Raw genomic sequence first — 12,611 nt, forward strand, 5'->3', positions numbered from 1 at the left:
AACATCCATCTTTTCAGACCATATCAATCTGTCAAATCTCACCTGTATTTCTGAACATGTGTAAACTTTTAATTTACCAAATAAATAATGCATAAAACACTTTGGCAGTTGGAAATAGTGTAGGTTCGTGGTTTGTCCAGCAGAGGGTGCTCTGATGGCAGTGTTTACAATGCGGTCAAGCATGGCTGGAACCCCTTCACCCCATGGTCATGTTATTTATAAGCAACGGGGAAAAAACATCCAGCTACCATTCATTTTCAGTCAGAGTGGATGGTGTACAGCGACAACAGACAAGTAGTCGCTATTTTATGAAAATACTGAGCCATGTGACAGGGTGACTGCCAGTCACCAGGTTGTTGGTTATAATTATGTATAAAAAGACCATTCATGCTTAAACTGTAAAACATCAAGCATCAATATTTTTTGTCATTTTTCTTGGTCATAAGGTCTGAAAACAAATTTTGAGGAATCACTGCGATTTTTTTCTGCATCAACAGATATAGCATATATTTTTTTACTCCCCAACATTGGTAACAGCCCCAAAAATCCATATCGATTGGGCTCTAATAATAACTGACAGTGTGGTTTTGAATGACTAGAAAGTAGAGGTTCATTTGTTTTGTCTGTGTGATGAAAATATTAATAAAGTATTGAATGTATGACTGTACTTGCCATTGAAGGTTATTGTGTATAATTAAAGCACATAATAAATTTCCTTTTCAGACATATCACAAAAGGAAAAATGCTAAAATAAATCTCTGGGAATCAAGATTGTTTGCACTGACACTTGCTGTGTTTACGTGGACACTGAGCCATTAATATTGAGAACGATTGAGAATCTGAAACAAACATATCAACTTGTTAGTTAGAATGAATGAAATGGATCTGATCAGAATTTCGATTACAATGATGATGGGGTGCAATCTTTAAACAACATGTTCTACAGGAAAATATTAATACCTACTGGCCCTGTAAACACGGAACCATACTGCCCCCTGCAGGTGTAATTTTCTCCACATGCTCATCACTTTCTTAGTAACGTAGGCTCTGTGACACGCTTAGAGATTTTGCCGTAAAGAGACGATAGAAAAGACTGCAGTAAAGTTGTCGTCGTTTGTACATCCAGGAGGCGAACCTGTGCCGGGTGCAGCTGGAGGTGAAGGCGGGCAGTGAGCTGGAGGAGGTGGAGCTCACTGTGATTGACATGTTGGATCAGGTCATTGCAGACTGCAGGTAAATCAGCTGTGCCCAAACATTTGTATCTCAAATGTTTTATCGCTAACCTGAACGGGATTATCCTTCAAAATGACTCAGGTGTAAGATAGCGCCCCCTGAATGTGACTCTGTAACCTGCACTAACTCCTTGATTAATTATGGTTTATTGATTATTGTTACTGTACATTTGAAGTTGTTGTCTGCCCCTCTCTCTCTCGCTCTGTTGTTTTCTAGTCAGGAGCTGCCACGTCTGGATCAGTGGCCGTGTGCCACCCCTCTGGACCGCTCTTTGAGACACACTCGGATTTTGCACCTGCAGCAGATCGTCCAGGCGGCGCTGGCTCTCAAACACGGACCGGCCACTGAGCTGCCCACGGTGCTGGAGCAGGCTGAGGACTGGGCCAACAGACTGAGGACCATGGCCGAGGAGGTGAGACAGTCAACGGCTCATTTCAGGCGTCCTTACTTCCTGAGCAGTTTTAAATGTGCATTGATACTCTCCGCTCTTGTGTTCCTGTGTGTCTCCCGTCCAGCCCCAGAACAGCCTTCCTGACATCGTGATATGGATGCTGCAGGGAGACCGCAGGGTGGCGTATCACCGCATCCCAGCCCACACTGTGCTTTTTTCCCAGGGGCACTGTGGGAAGCACTGTGGACGGCTGCAGACCATCTTCCTCAAGGTATGTACACAGATCCACGTGCATGTTCGTGGAATGCAGCCTGATTAACGGCTTGTGCGTGGTGTAGTACCCACAGGGCAGCGGCACAGAAGCCAAACTTCCTGGTCAGCTGAGAGTCAAAGTCTGGTTTGGATTGGCTGCTGACGTCAAAAACTTCAACCAGTATGCTGAAGGAAAACTTTCCGTGTTTGCAGAGACGGTGAGATAATTTCTGCAACTGACCGATTTATTTCTAGGGCCAGTACCTCTACTGCTACTGTTACATCTATTGATAATATGACTTTAGGTTTAATGCTACTGTTACGAAAGCTTGTACTGCTATTAATACTATCATCAGTGCTGCTTCATTCACTTTTATTACTACACGTAGCAGTGCTACTGTTAACACCTGACTAGTAATGTTAAGTTGTCGTCATCATCATCTCTGTCTGCAGTATGAGAACCAGACACGTTTCGCCCTGGTGGGCAGCTGGGGAACTACAGGTCTAACTTTGCCAAAGTTCAGTGACGTCACTGGAAGAGTCAAACTGCCTAAAGAGAGTTTCAAACCGTCTCCTGGCTGGACCTGGTCTGGAGACTGGTACATCAGCCCTGAGAAGACGTACGTCTATGTGGAATATATCTATATATATATTTATTGTCCAGTTCACTGTGAGATTTATAGATTTATTTTTTTCCTGCAAACAAGCTGTTTTATAGCTGGTGAAATTGTTTTGGGCTGTGACAGCAGAAGTTGGTCCCATTTTTTTTTTTACTGTCCATTCATACTTCTAGTTCACCTTTATTTTTGTTTTATTTGCTATTTATATCCAAATGGCTAAAATTAAATTTTTTATTAAATTGGTGGGCTTGAGACCAGAAGATCCTCAGTTCAAATCCCAGCCTGACTGGAAAATCACTAAGGGCCCTTGGGCAAGGTCCTTAATCCCCTAGTTGCTCCTGGTGTGTAGTGAGCGCCTTGTATGGCAGCACCCTGGCATCGGGGTGAATGTGAGGCATTATTGTAAAGCGCTTTGAGCGTCTGATGCAGATGGAAAAGCGCTACATAAATGCAGTCCATTGATTAATATTATTATTGAATTGAATGTGTTTTCTAAGTGGAAGAAACTGCTTCAGTTATTTCAAAATCTAATTTAAATATTTTTTATAATGAATGTATCAGTGGGTAATGAAAATAATGAATGGATTGATGGATACATTTATATAATATTTCAGTTTTAGGGATTAATTCATTTAAATTAAAGTTGTTTAAATTGTATTTGAGTATAATTTATTTTCTTAAAAAAATCACAATTCTCACAAACCACCTGATCACAGTCACACCCTTGTTTCCCACAAGAAGCAGTATGTTATTTTATTTATCAAACCTATATTTGTTGTTTTAGTATAAAATGCAAAGGATAAAATGTAATACACTGTGTTGTAGTATTATAGCTTTGGTGAAAGTGTATTTTAATGTTTGTATGTTTGTAAACCCTCAGACTGCTGTTTGACGTGGACGCTGGTCACATGACCTTCACAGAAGAAGTGTTTGAAAACCAAATGAGGTTACCGGGTGGACAGTGGATCGGCATGCCTGAGGGCTACACAGACGTGGTACATGGTTCTGATCTAGTTCTTATTGGCTGCCAAGTTTGTTTTAAATTGTATTTACACATATTTTGCACACTTAAATATTTTACCACCAATTTCTCTGCCTAAAATATTACACCATGGTGGACACCAGTGGTCAGGGAAGCTGTCAGACTGAAGAAGGAGTATTTCCCGGATATGGTAACTCAGAGGACTCTGTAGGTAGTTGCAAGGTTCCTGCAGGCCCGAATGGCAGCAGCCACGGAGAAGGACTTTCTGTTGGCACCAAGGTGCTTCTGGAGGACTGTGTGGCACCTCAGGACAGGAAAACAGGCAACCATCCAAGCTGTCTACAGTAAGAATGTGACTCTGTTGACCTCAACTGAGGAGGTAATCAGTTGCTGGAAGGATCACTTTGAGGTACTCCTGCATCAGACTGGCGCACCCTCTGTAGTAGAGACAGAGCTGGAAGCTGATGAGCATCATCAATTTCCTTGGTGGAAGTCACTGAGGTAGTCAAACACCTCTGCAGTGGAAAAGCCCCAGGAGATGATGAGATCCATCCAGAAATGTTAAAGGCTCTGGGTGTGGAGGGACTGTCTTGGATGAGACGTCTCTTCAACATTGTGTTGAGGTCTGGGACAGTGTCTAAGGAGTGGCAAACTGGGGTGGTGGGGAACAGACAGTGTGTGGCAATTACAGGGGCATCACACTACTCAGTCTCCCTGGTAAAGTCTACTGCAGGGTGCTGGAAAGGAGGGTTCCTCTGATTGAAGAGGAACAATGCAGGTTCTGTCCTGGCCCTGGAACAACTGACCAGCTCTTCACTCTCACAAGGATCCTGGAGATTGCCTGGGAGTATGCCCATCCAGTCTACATGTGTTTTGAGAAGGCATATGATTGGGGAACCCCGGGAGATACTGTGGGAGGTGCTGGAGGAGTATGGAATGAGGGGGTCCCTTCTCAGGGCCATCCAATCTCTGTACTCACAAAGCGAGAGCTGTGTTTGGGTTCTTGCCAGTAAGTCGGACTCGTTCACGGAATTACAATCAGAGCAGGTTTATAATGTAAGAGAAAATGTCCAGATTTTGCTGGCATTGTAACTCTGTTACCGTGACGTTGCCCTGGAGGTTTTCCTGCATAGACTTTTAGTAAATTATTAAAAGAAGGATCTTTGTGTGTGTGTGGCAGAATGGGGAGAAGGCCGTACCAAAGGACGAGGTAGAGTGTCCTTCAGGGTGGGTGTGGGAGGATGTGGAGTGGAGTGAGGATGTCAACAGGGCTGTGGATGATCAAGGTACACACACATACACACACACACACACAAATACTGATCCTCTCCCCCCAAAAAAACCTCTGTAAATAAATAGAAACTGTAAATAAAATATTCTGTGTGCGTGTGTGCAGGCTGGGAGTACGGTATCACCATCCCTCCAGACCGCCGTCCAAAATCCTGGGTGCCGGCTGAGAAGATGTACCACACTAACCGACGCAGACGATGGATACGGCTGAGACGACGAGACCAGCAAAAGATGGAAGCCCTCAGAAAGGTAGCGCCAGATTTAAAATGAATCATTTGAAAATGTGTAACCATCTGGTAAAATTAAAGTTTTCACTTGTCCTCAAATATGAGCAGCTGTCGCTAAGGCCAACAGCCACTAGATGGCACTGCAGTAACACAAATGATGAGAACAATGACAGCGAATCAGACATCTTTAAACCTGTTTTATCAGAGTGTCTGCCTTTATATCCTTAAACAGAAACACATAGGCTTTTTGAATAAATCTGAAGCTTGTGTGAAACAGCATTTCAGTCTATCAAAGTTTTAACGCTTATAGCATTTTTAGACTGATTTGGTAGCAAGTCTACACTTTGGTTCCAGATAAATATTGTGTATCTTTGTGCGTTCACAGCAGCGACCAGACGAGACGGAGTGGGAGGGCTGGGAATATGCCTCGCTGTTCGGATGGAAGTTTCATCTGAAGCCCAGGAAGACTGACAGCTTCAGGAGGCGCAGGTGGAGGTGCCGCATGGAGCCGCTGGAGAAGACTGGACCGGCTGCCATCTTTGCTCTGGAGTGTTCTCTGGTGAGGAGTCAACAAATGTCTGACAAACACCAACGCAAAACCTAAAGCACACACTTGTTTGTGTTTGACAAGAAAGTGTATATGTTTAAACTTTGGCCTTAAACTTGACCTTTAGGAATTGATACGTCTTCTGGATTTTTGGCCAGAATTCACCCAGTGATTGTACTGAGTACAGAGTATTGTAATGTCCTCTTCAGCTTTTCATATTGATCTACTTGCTTTTCCGTTCATCTCAAATTAGCAAACAAGTGTCTCTGTTCCTACTTCAGCGACAGTTTCTGAAAAAGGTTCTTGAGACTTTTTAAAGCTAGAAGAGAGGATATCACTTGGAACAGAGGTGAAGGATGATTTGAATTATTCCTGATTCCAGTTCTGGACCTGGACCTGGCTGGTGTTAAGCCTTAAGTCTGCGTCACTCTGGTCTTTGTGAAAGTTGTTTAAATCGTGTTTTTTCTCCACACAGAGCAGCATCGAGGACAAGAACGATGACAAATCGGTCACCACCACCTTTGGAGTCAACAGGCCGACCATTTCCTGCATCTTTGATCGTAAGTGAGCGTTCCCGCGCTTCCCTCTTTGGTTTTCCTCTGTTACTTTTTCTTTTCCTCCCTCCTATACCTTTTTCTCAGTTTGATCTCATCCCTTTCTTATACCTCATACTCTTCTGCCGTCAGTTCTTCATTGCTGTGGCTTCTTCCGTCAGTCTGTCTTCACCACTCTGTTGCCGTCTCTCCTCCTTTTCCTCTTCTGCGCAAGCGTTTCATTCTTTGTACTTTCCTTTAAGGTTGTCTGTCATCTGTCATTTTCATTTTCAGCATTTCTTTTGTTCTTCATCAGTCTTTTGCGTTTGTAGGCGGGACTCGTTACCACTTGCGTTGCTACCTGTACCAGGCCAGAGACCTGCCGGCCATGGACAAAGACAGCTTCTCAGGTAATACACAAAGATCGTGTCAAATGTTCAATATTTTCCCATCATGCAATTCTCTGGCAGCTACGCAGATCGCTGTGAGTTTTGGTTCAGGTAACACATCATAAAGACAGGAATCAAAGTCATATAAATAACAGTACCACAGGGTTTTCCATAAAGCACACTTTTAGGCTAAACTCAACGGGAATTGAACCTGTGACCCCCTCAGTTATGGTGCAGCTTTTCTAAACACTGGGCCACACATCGACTGGAATTTCAACATAAAATATAGAATAATAAAAAGCAGGAACATTGAATTCTTAACTGACGTTCCAAAGCAAGAAGTCTGCTTTTATAAAACCGAAAAGAAAAAAAGAAGGAAGGTGGCGTGCAGTAATGGCATGGCAAGGTTTGAAAAAAAAGAAAAGTCAGAATATCATATGGAAAGAAGAGCGTTAAGCTACACAAAGAAGGAAAAGTATACATATATAAAAAGGACAGTATTTTTCTTTTGTGTGAAGAGGTCATGGAAACTGCAGCTACTGTGAGTGTTAATCAGAAACCCGCAGCAGACGTAAAAACAGACAGCACTTTCAAATGAAATGATAAATGATGGAAGGGAGAGAGGGGCGGGATAAGAAGATGAAAGGAAAGAGAGAGAGAAGTGAGAGACATTAAGAGTAGATGAGAGAGAGAGAGAGTATGAGTGATTTCTGGCCACAGACTGAAATGATAAATCACGATTACTTTCATTAACTCGCCCTCAATGGCTCACTTGCACGATCTCTCTCTCTCTCTCTCAACGGATGAGTAAAGTTGATTGATGAGCTTCAGTTTGTGTTCAACCACTTTTACACTTTTTTTGCCTTTTTCTTTCTTCCTTTGTTGTTTTTGTCTTTTCCTTCATTGTATTTTAACTTTCCTTACCTGTTTTTCTTCTTTCATTTTTCATTAACTTTTCCTTTTATTCCTTGTAACGTTTCTTTCAGTCATTGCCATTTTTTTTTTGCCTTTTTCTCCTTGTTTTTCTGTTCATTGTTTCTTCTGTTTTTCTTTCTTTCTTTTTTGTTTATTTTTTTAAATGATTCTTTTGTTTTTTCCAACTTTGGTTTTGGTTTTTTTTTTTGTTTTTTTTATTTAGTTTCAATTCTTCAGGTTTTTCTTCCAGTTCTTTTGCAGTTTGTTTTTGATTTCCTACTTTGTATCCATTTGGTTATTCCTTGTTTCATGCCATTTTTCTTCTCTGCAAAACATCTTAATTTCTAATAATCTGTATCCTTAAACAGATGGTGGCGCCACCACATATGTGTAATTGCGACACTCGCGGCTCTGCGAAGGTGCAGTGAGGTTGTATGCAGACTTTGTCTCACTTTGGGGGCTGCATCCTTTCAAGGCTGCAATCGTTGGCCACATATGTCATAAGTGGTGAGACTCGGCTGTCTCCCCGGGTGAAATGTGAACATTCCATGTCTGTAACACATCAAAATGATGACATGACGACATCACAGCTAGTGTGGGTGCTAACGATTTAATCAGAGAGGTGTAGCTCTGAAGACACACAGCTCACGCAGAGCTAAGAGTGTTGTGATGCGGCTACCACGTTCCTTCCCGTTTAATCCTGAATAGCATATCGAGGCACATTAGAAGCATTATAGTAACTTCTTGATCCATCCTTGTCAATCTTGTACAAACTTGTTATACGTAGTCGTTACTTCCATCACTGGCACCAGTTTTGAAATCAGGGTGAAATTGTGGCGAGTGCGTGGTAACTTCCAGGTGTTGGTAGTCATTACAGTATCAGTCATGTTTGAACATCAGCTGGGTAGTCCGAGGGAGTACAGCTTGAAATGTGTTTGATCCTGCTCCCACGGGGTACAAATTTGAATCAAAAGCAGAGTTTGTTGCGGTTCTGGTCTAGGATACGGCTCCTTACTTTTGTATTCGGACAGGTTGCCAGGTCTGCACTTTACAAGTCAGCCAGTTAGGAGGCAAGCTGGAGTAAGCCGTTTCATCCTGTTTTTTTATGGGGGGTTTTTGGATTGTGGGTGATCATAACAGAATGGCGCCCTATGGAATAGTGGTGTAGTATTCTACATCCACTGGAGGATAAGTTAAGATGGTGGTGTTAAAACTTCACGTGTAATTTAAAATTAAAGTTAATGTTATGATTTTACTTGTGTTTTTAACAGGCATTTTCTTTTCAGAGATGGTTATATAATAGTGTTCACCTATTTTCCTGCTGCTGTCTGCTGTCATTGAGTAGTTTCTCACTGATGCCACCTACTGCTTTGGAGAATATTACAAGAGAACAATACACCAGTGTAAAAGCTCTCTCTCTCATTTCATTTCAGTAGAACTTTATTGACATGGGAAACACATTTACATTGTCAAAGTGTTACATAGAGAAAAAAAAAACTAAAATTAAGAAGATGGACATATAGTTAACAATATTCTACAGTAAACAAAGGTGGAAACAAGAGATGTGGAATTGAAATAAGAGTAAAAAATTATGCTTTTGGTGTAAAAATATATTATCGCTTCACCTCTCTCTCTCTCTCTGTGTCCCTCATTGTGTTTATGGACCCCTGTGGATCCCACTGGGGTCCTGACTGTGTTCCATCTGCATACATGCTTATGTAACCCTCTGTGCTGTTTGTTTTACTGTTTATATGAGCTCATGGGCTGTTGGGAATGGACACTAATTGAAAAGGTCACTGTGGGTGGTGTGTGTGCGTGTGTGTGTGTGTGCGTGCGTGCGTGTCAGTTTTGGGGTTAATTGAGGGCTGGTGGGAAAATGCAACTTAGCTTCTGTTTACTCGGATGTAATGACTCCATAGAGACGTGTTGCTCATCCTGCAATAACAAACAAACCACTTGCTGTGCGTGTGTGTGTGTGTGTGTGTTCATACATATGTTTTGTATGCATGTGAGTGTGTGTGTGTTTCAGTGTGGAATAGAGTGGCTATGACCTGGAATAACACTTCTCCCGGCGGCGTTCTCAGCCGTCCATTTCAAGTTTGGCATTCCCAAGCTGCTGATGTCACGCTGTGGGATGTTGAGATAGTTCGGACACGTACACGCATTCAGGGTTTCCCATTACTGATTTGTGGCCCCAGTAGGCGTCTCGATTCCAAAATTGAGGAAACCGGGCCTGATTTATTAAAGTAGCAGGCAAAATTCAGATTAATGACTATTATACGGTTGCTGACAAATGAGTTTAGCTGATGATTACCGAGTATCATTACACAAGTGTTTGTGCGCCCGTGCCAGCCTATGCACACGCCTGTGTCGCTGTCACCTTCTTTAGCAAAATGTTACCCTCGCTTTACATGTATTTGATCCGTCTCTTCACTCTTTTGGATCACCATGCAGCCTGACGTCACAAATGTTTTTTTCTAAAACACGTTAAAGATTTTCATGATCACTCACAGGGCGCTACATTCGCCACCACTTACACTCGACATCAGGCATCTGTCCTATTTATTTTTTTGTGCCAAAAATGTCAACAGTGAGGCATCACAGTTATGTAACAGGAGATGGGCCGAACACAGTTGTAAAGAAGTAAAGCTTTGCTTCAGAAGTGCAGATTATCACAGAAGACACATTTCCAAGTGTTACTATAGTGACACCTTGTGGCTCTGATGAGACATCAGTCTTTGTTGTCTTAGTGGTACTGCATCATTTTACAGTAATACACACATTAAATCAGCTTTCTGATGGTCTGAAATCTGTGTGTATGTGTGTGCGTGTGCATGTGAGCACAGGCCAAATGTTCACATTCATAGTTATATAAGTATATTTTTATTTTGATAGCTTCATCTGTTGTTTGAAAGCTGTCAGCTTTGTCATTCCCCCCCATATTTTTCAAATAAAAATGGTTCGCTTCATGTTAAATGCATGACCTTTTACAGCACATGCCTCATATTTAGTGGCTGTTTCTGGAAAATTAGATCAGGTTTTTGTTGGTCTCCTACTTCATGACAGCAGTGCAGTAACGCAATGACACTGTGCCTGACCGCACCTCATTCTACCGCCAGCATGCTGATGAGTGCACAGATATGTGAATTTGAATCTGTTAGAAAAGAGTAATGACAGTTGAAACAGGATCTGGGTCCTAGACCAAAATAATCTTGTGGCGTTACCCTTTTTTTTTTTGTTCTTTTTTTTAATGCAAAACCTCTGCACAGGTTACGCAGAGTACAAATTTAACCTGAATATTAATCAACTCAACTCAACCTGGAGTCAGTGGAAAAGATCAGCAAAGTAGAGAGTACTGGTTGAATTACTGTCATGTTTCTCCAGACACCTACGCCATCGTGTCCTTCCTCCATCAGTCCCAGAAGACTGTGACGGTGCGCAACTCCCTCAGTCCCACCTGGGACCAAACGCTGATCTTCTACGAGGTTGAGATTTTCGGTGACTCCGAGGCTACGGCTGCTAACCCACCCAACATCCTGGTGGAGCTTTATGATCAGGATACATATGTAAGAGTTTGCAAAATAAGAACAGCAACTGTTTTTGTTTTGTGTGTGTCTGTGTTTTTTTTTTTTTTTTCTGTCTCAGACATTGAGCTGAAAACTTGTTTTTGAGTTTGCCATGAGAACATTTTGCCTTTCAGCATTTCACCCTGGTGTAAACGGCACTATTGCACTTTTCTTAGTCTTTCTTGGAAACAAAACCTATGCTTTTTGTGTGTGTGTGTGTGTGTGTGTGTGTGTGTGTGTGTGTGTGTGTGTGTGTGTGTGTGTGTGTGTGTGTGTGTGAAAACTGTACACGACTGTTTGACTGTGCAGGGTGCGGATGAATTTATGGGCCGCTGTGTGTGCCAGCCCTCCTTCACTCCATCTCCTCGCCTTGCCTGGTTTCCGATCCGCAGAGGAGACAAGAGCGCTGGCGAGCTCCTGGCTGCCTTCGAGCTCATACGTAGGGAAAAGGTCAGAGGTCATCCTTCACCGGTTCCTTCTCTTTCACAACGTCATTGTCACTCTGAAACATTTCTGCTCCTCGTAATTTTCTCATTACATTTTCTCTCAACAGCCGGCAGTTCACCATATTCCTGGTCAAGAGGTCAGTTTGTCTAGTTTTCCGCTCTCTTTCTCGCTGATTTAATGTTGGACTTTTCTCGTTGTGATGTTTCATTTTTTTATAGTCAGTTTTGCTTTTTTCCTTTCTCACCCACAGGGAGACATCCTCACCTCCACCCATGTTCTGGATGAGGTAATGTTTCTCCATCCATTAACAAAGTTGAGCTAAGAGGTTATAGCTAATATATTATTGTGAATGTTTTTTTTTCCATATTGATATAATAATAAAGTTTTTGTTCTTTCAGCTGTTCCACCGAATAATGAACATGACCTCAAAGTGCAGATGTTCAGCTTCAGTTATATGAGTGTGTTTAAAGGTTCAACCTTTTGCTAGAGTCTCAATATTTATGAACCGAACAGCAGGTTTACTGCCACTTTTAAAGCCTCATATATGTTTTGGGATAAAGTCCTACAGAAATCTCTGTTGATCTTACTGCTTTGTGAGATTGTATAACTGAACGTCTTCTTGCTTTTTAAATGACATTTTTTTTTGTTTCTTCAGTTGCTGCTTCCAGCACTCCTGTCTGAGAATCTTCAGCAATGGGTACAATATACACTTGTGCAGAAAAAGACTCTTATTTCACGCACATGTACACACTGTGTACTTGTCTGCATAAGTTTTCATGTCATTTTTTTGTCCTCTTCCTTGTTAAAATAATTATTTGGGCATGTGCACAGTAAATTTTGCTGAGTAAAATTTACTCTGCTGGAATAACATTTGGTCCCAGTCTAAATAGAATAAAATAAACTCTATTATAGAGTGAAATCAGCTCTACTGTCTTGTCAAATCAAATGTTTTTACTCCAATGAGAGTTGGTTTTACACTGTGATAGAGCTGATTTAGCACTGTGATAGAGTATATTTAACTCTATTTAGACTGGGACCAAATGTTTTCCCAGCAGAGTAAATTTTACTCTACAAAATGTACTGTGTAGAACTCACTCTGTACATTCGTCTGAGTTTAAGCACAACTCCTCTCACTTTTGCAGACAAGATAAGATAAGATCAAGTTTATTCATCCTGAAGGAAATTATTTCACCATCATACAGAAACAGTAAACAATTTT

General features: G+C 41.8%; 1 protein-coding gene across 7 annotated transcripts in view; it reads left to right on the top strand.

Moving 5' to 3' along the window:
* dysf (dysferlin, limb girdle muscular dystrophy 2B (autosomal recessive)) overlaps window positions 1-12,611 on the top strand; it is a 63,067-nt gene that overhangs the window by 17,971 nt on the left and 32,485 nt on the right. For all 7 annotated transcript variants that reach the window (XM_034164850.1, XM_034164853.1, XM_034164852.1 and 4 more), the window contains 16 exons: window positions 1,127-1,233; window positions 1,450-1,645; window positions 1,749-1,895; window positions 1,963-2,094; window positions 2,330-2,496; window positions 3,377-3,491; window positions 4,659-4,764; window positions 4,875-5,017; window positions 5,381-5,554; window positions 6,018-6,102; window positions 6,408-6,485; window positions 10,764-10,945; window positions 11,255-11,395; window positions 11,499-11,528; window positions 11,643-11,678; window positions 12,048-12,089. In XM_034164850.1, coding sequence (XP_034020741.1) covers window positions 1,127-1,233; window positions 1,450-1,645; window positions 1,749-1,895; window positions 1,963-2,094; window positions 2,330-2,496; window positions 3,377-3,491; window positions 4,659-4,764; window positions 4,875-5,017; window positions 5,381-5,554; window positions 6,018-6,102; window positions 6,408-6,485; window positions 10,764-10,945; window positions 11,255-11,395; window positions 11,499-11,528; window positions 11,643-11,678; window positions 12,048-12,089 — 1,881 coding nt within the window. The remainder of the gene's footprint in view (window positions 1-1,126; window positions 1,234-1,449; window positions 1,646-1,748; window positions 1,896-1,962; window positions 2,095-2,329; window positions 2,497-3,376; window positions 3,492-4,658; window positions 4,765-4,874; window positions 5,018-5,380; window positions 5,555-6,017; window positions 6,103-6,407; window positions 6,486-10,763; window positions 10,946-11,254; window positions 11,396-11,498; window positions 11,529-11,642; window positions 11,679-12,047; window positions 12,090-12,611) is intronic.

This window comes from Thalassophryne amazonica, chromosome 23 (genome assembly GCF_902500255.1).
Source record: "Thalassophryne amazonica chromosome 23, fThaAma1.1, whole genome shotgun sequence".
Classification (NCBI taxonomy): Eukaryota; Metazoa; Chordata; class Actinopteri; order Batrachoidiformes; family Batrachoididae; genus Thalassophryne; species Thalassophryne amazonica.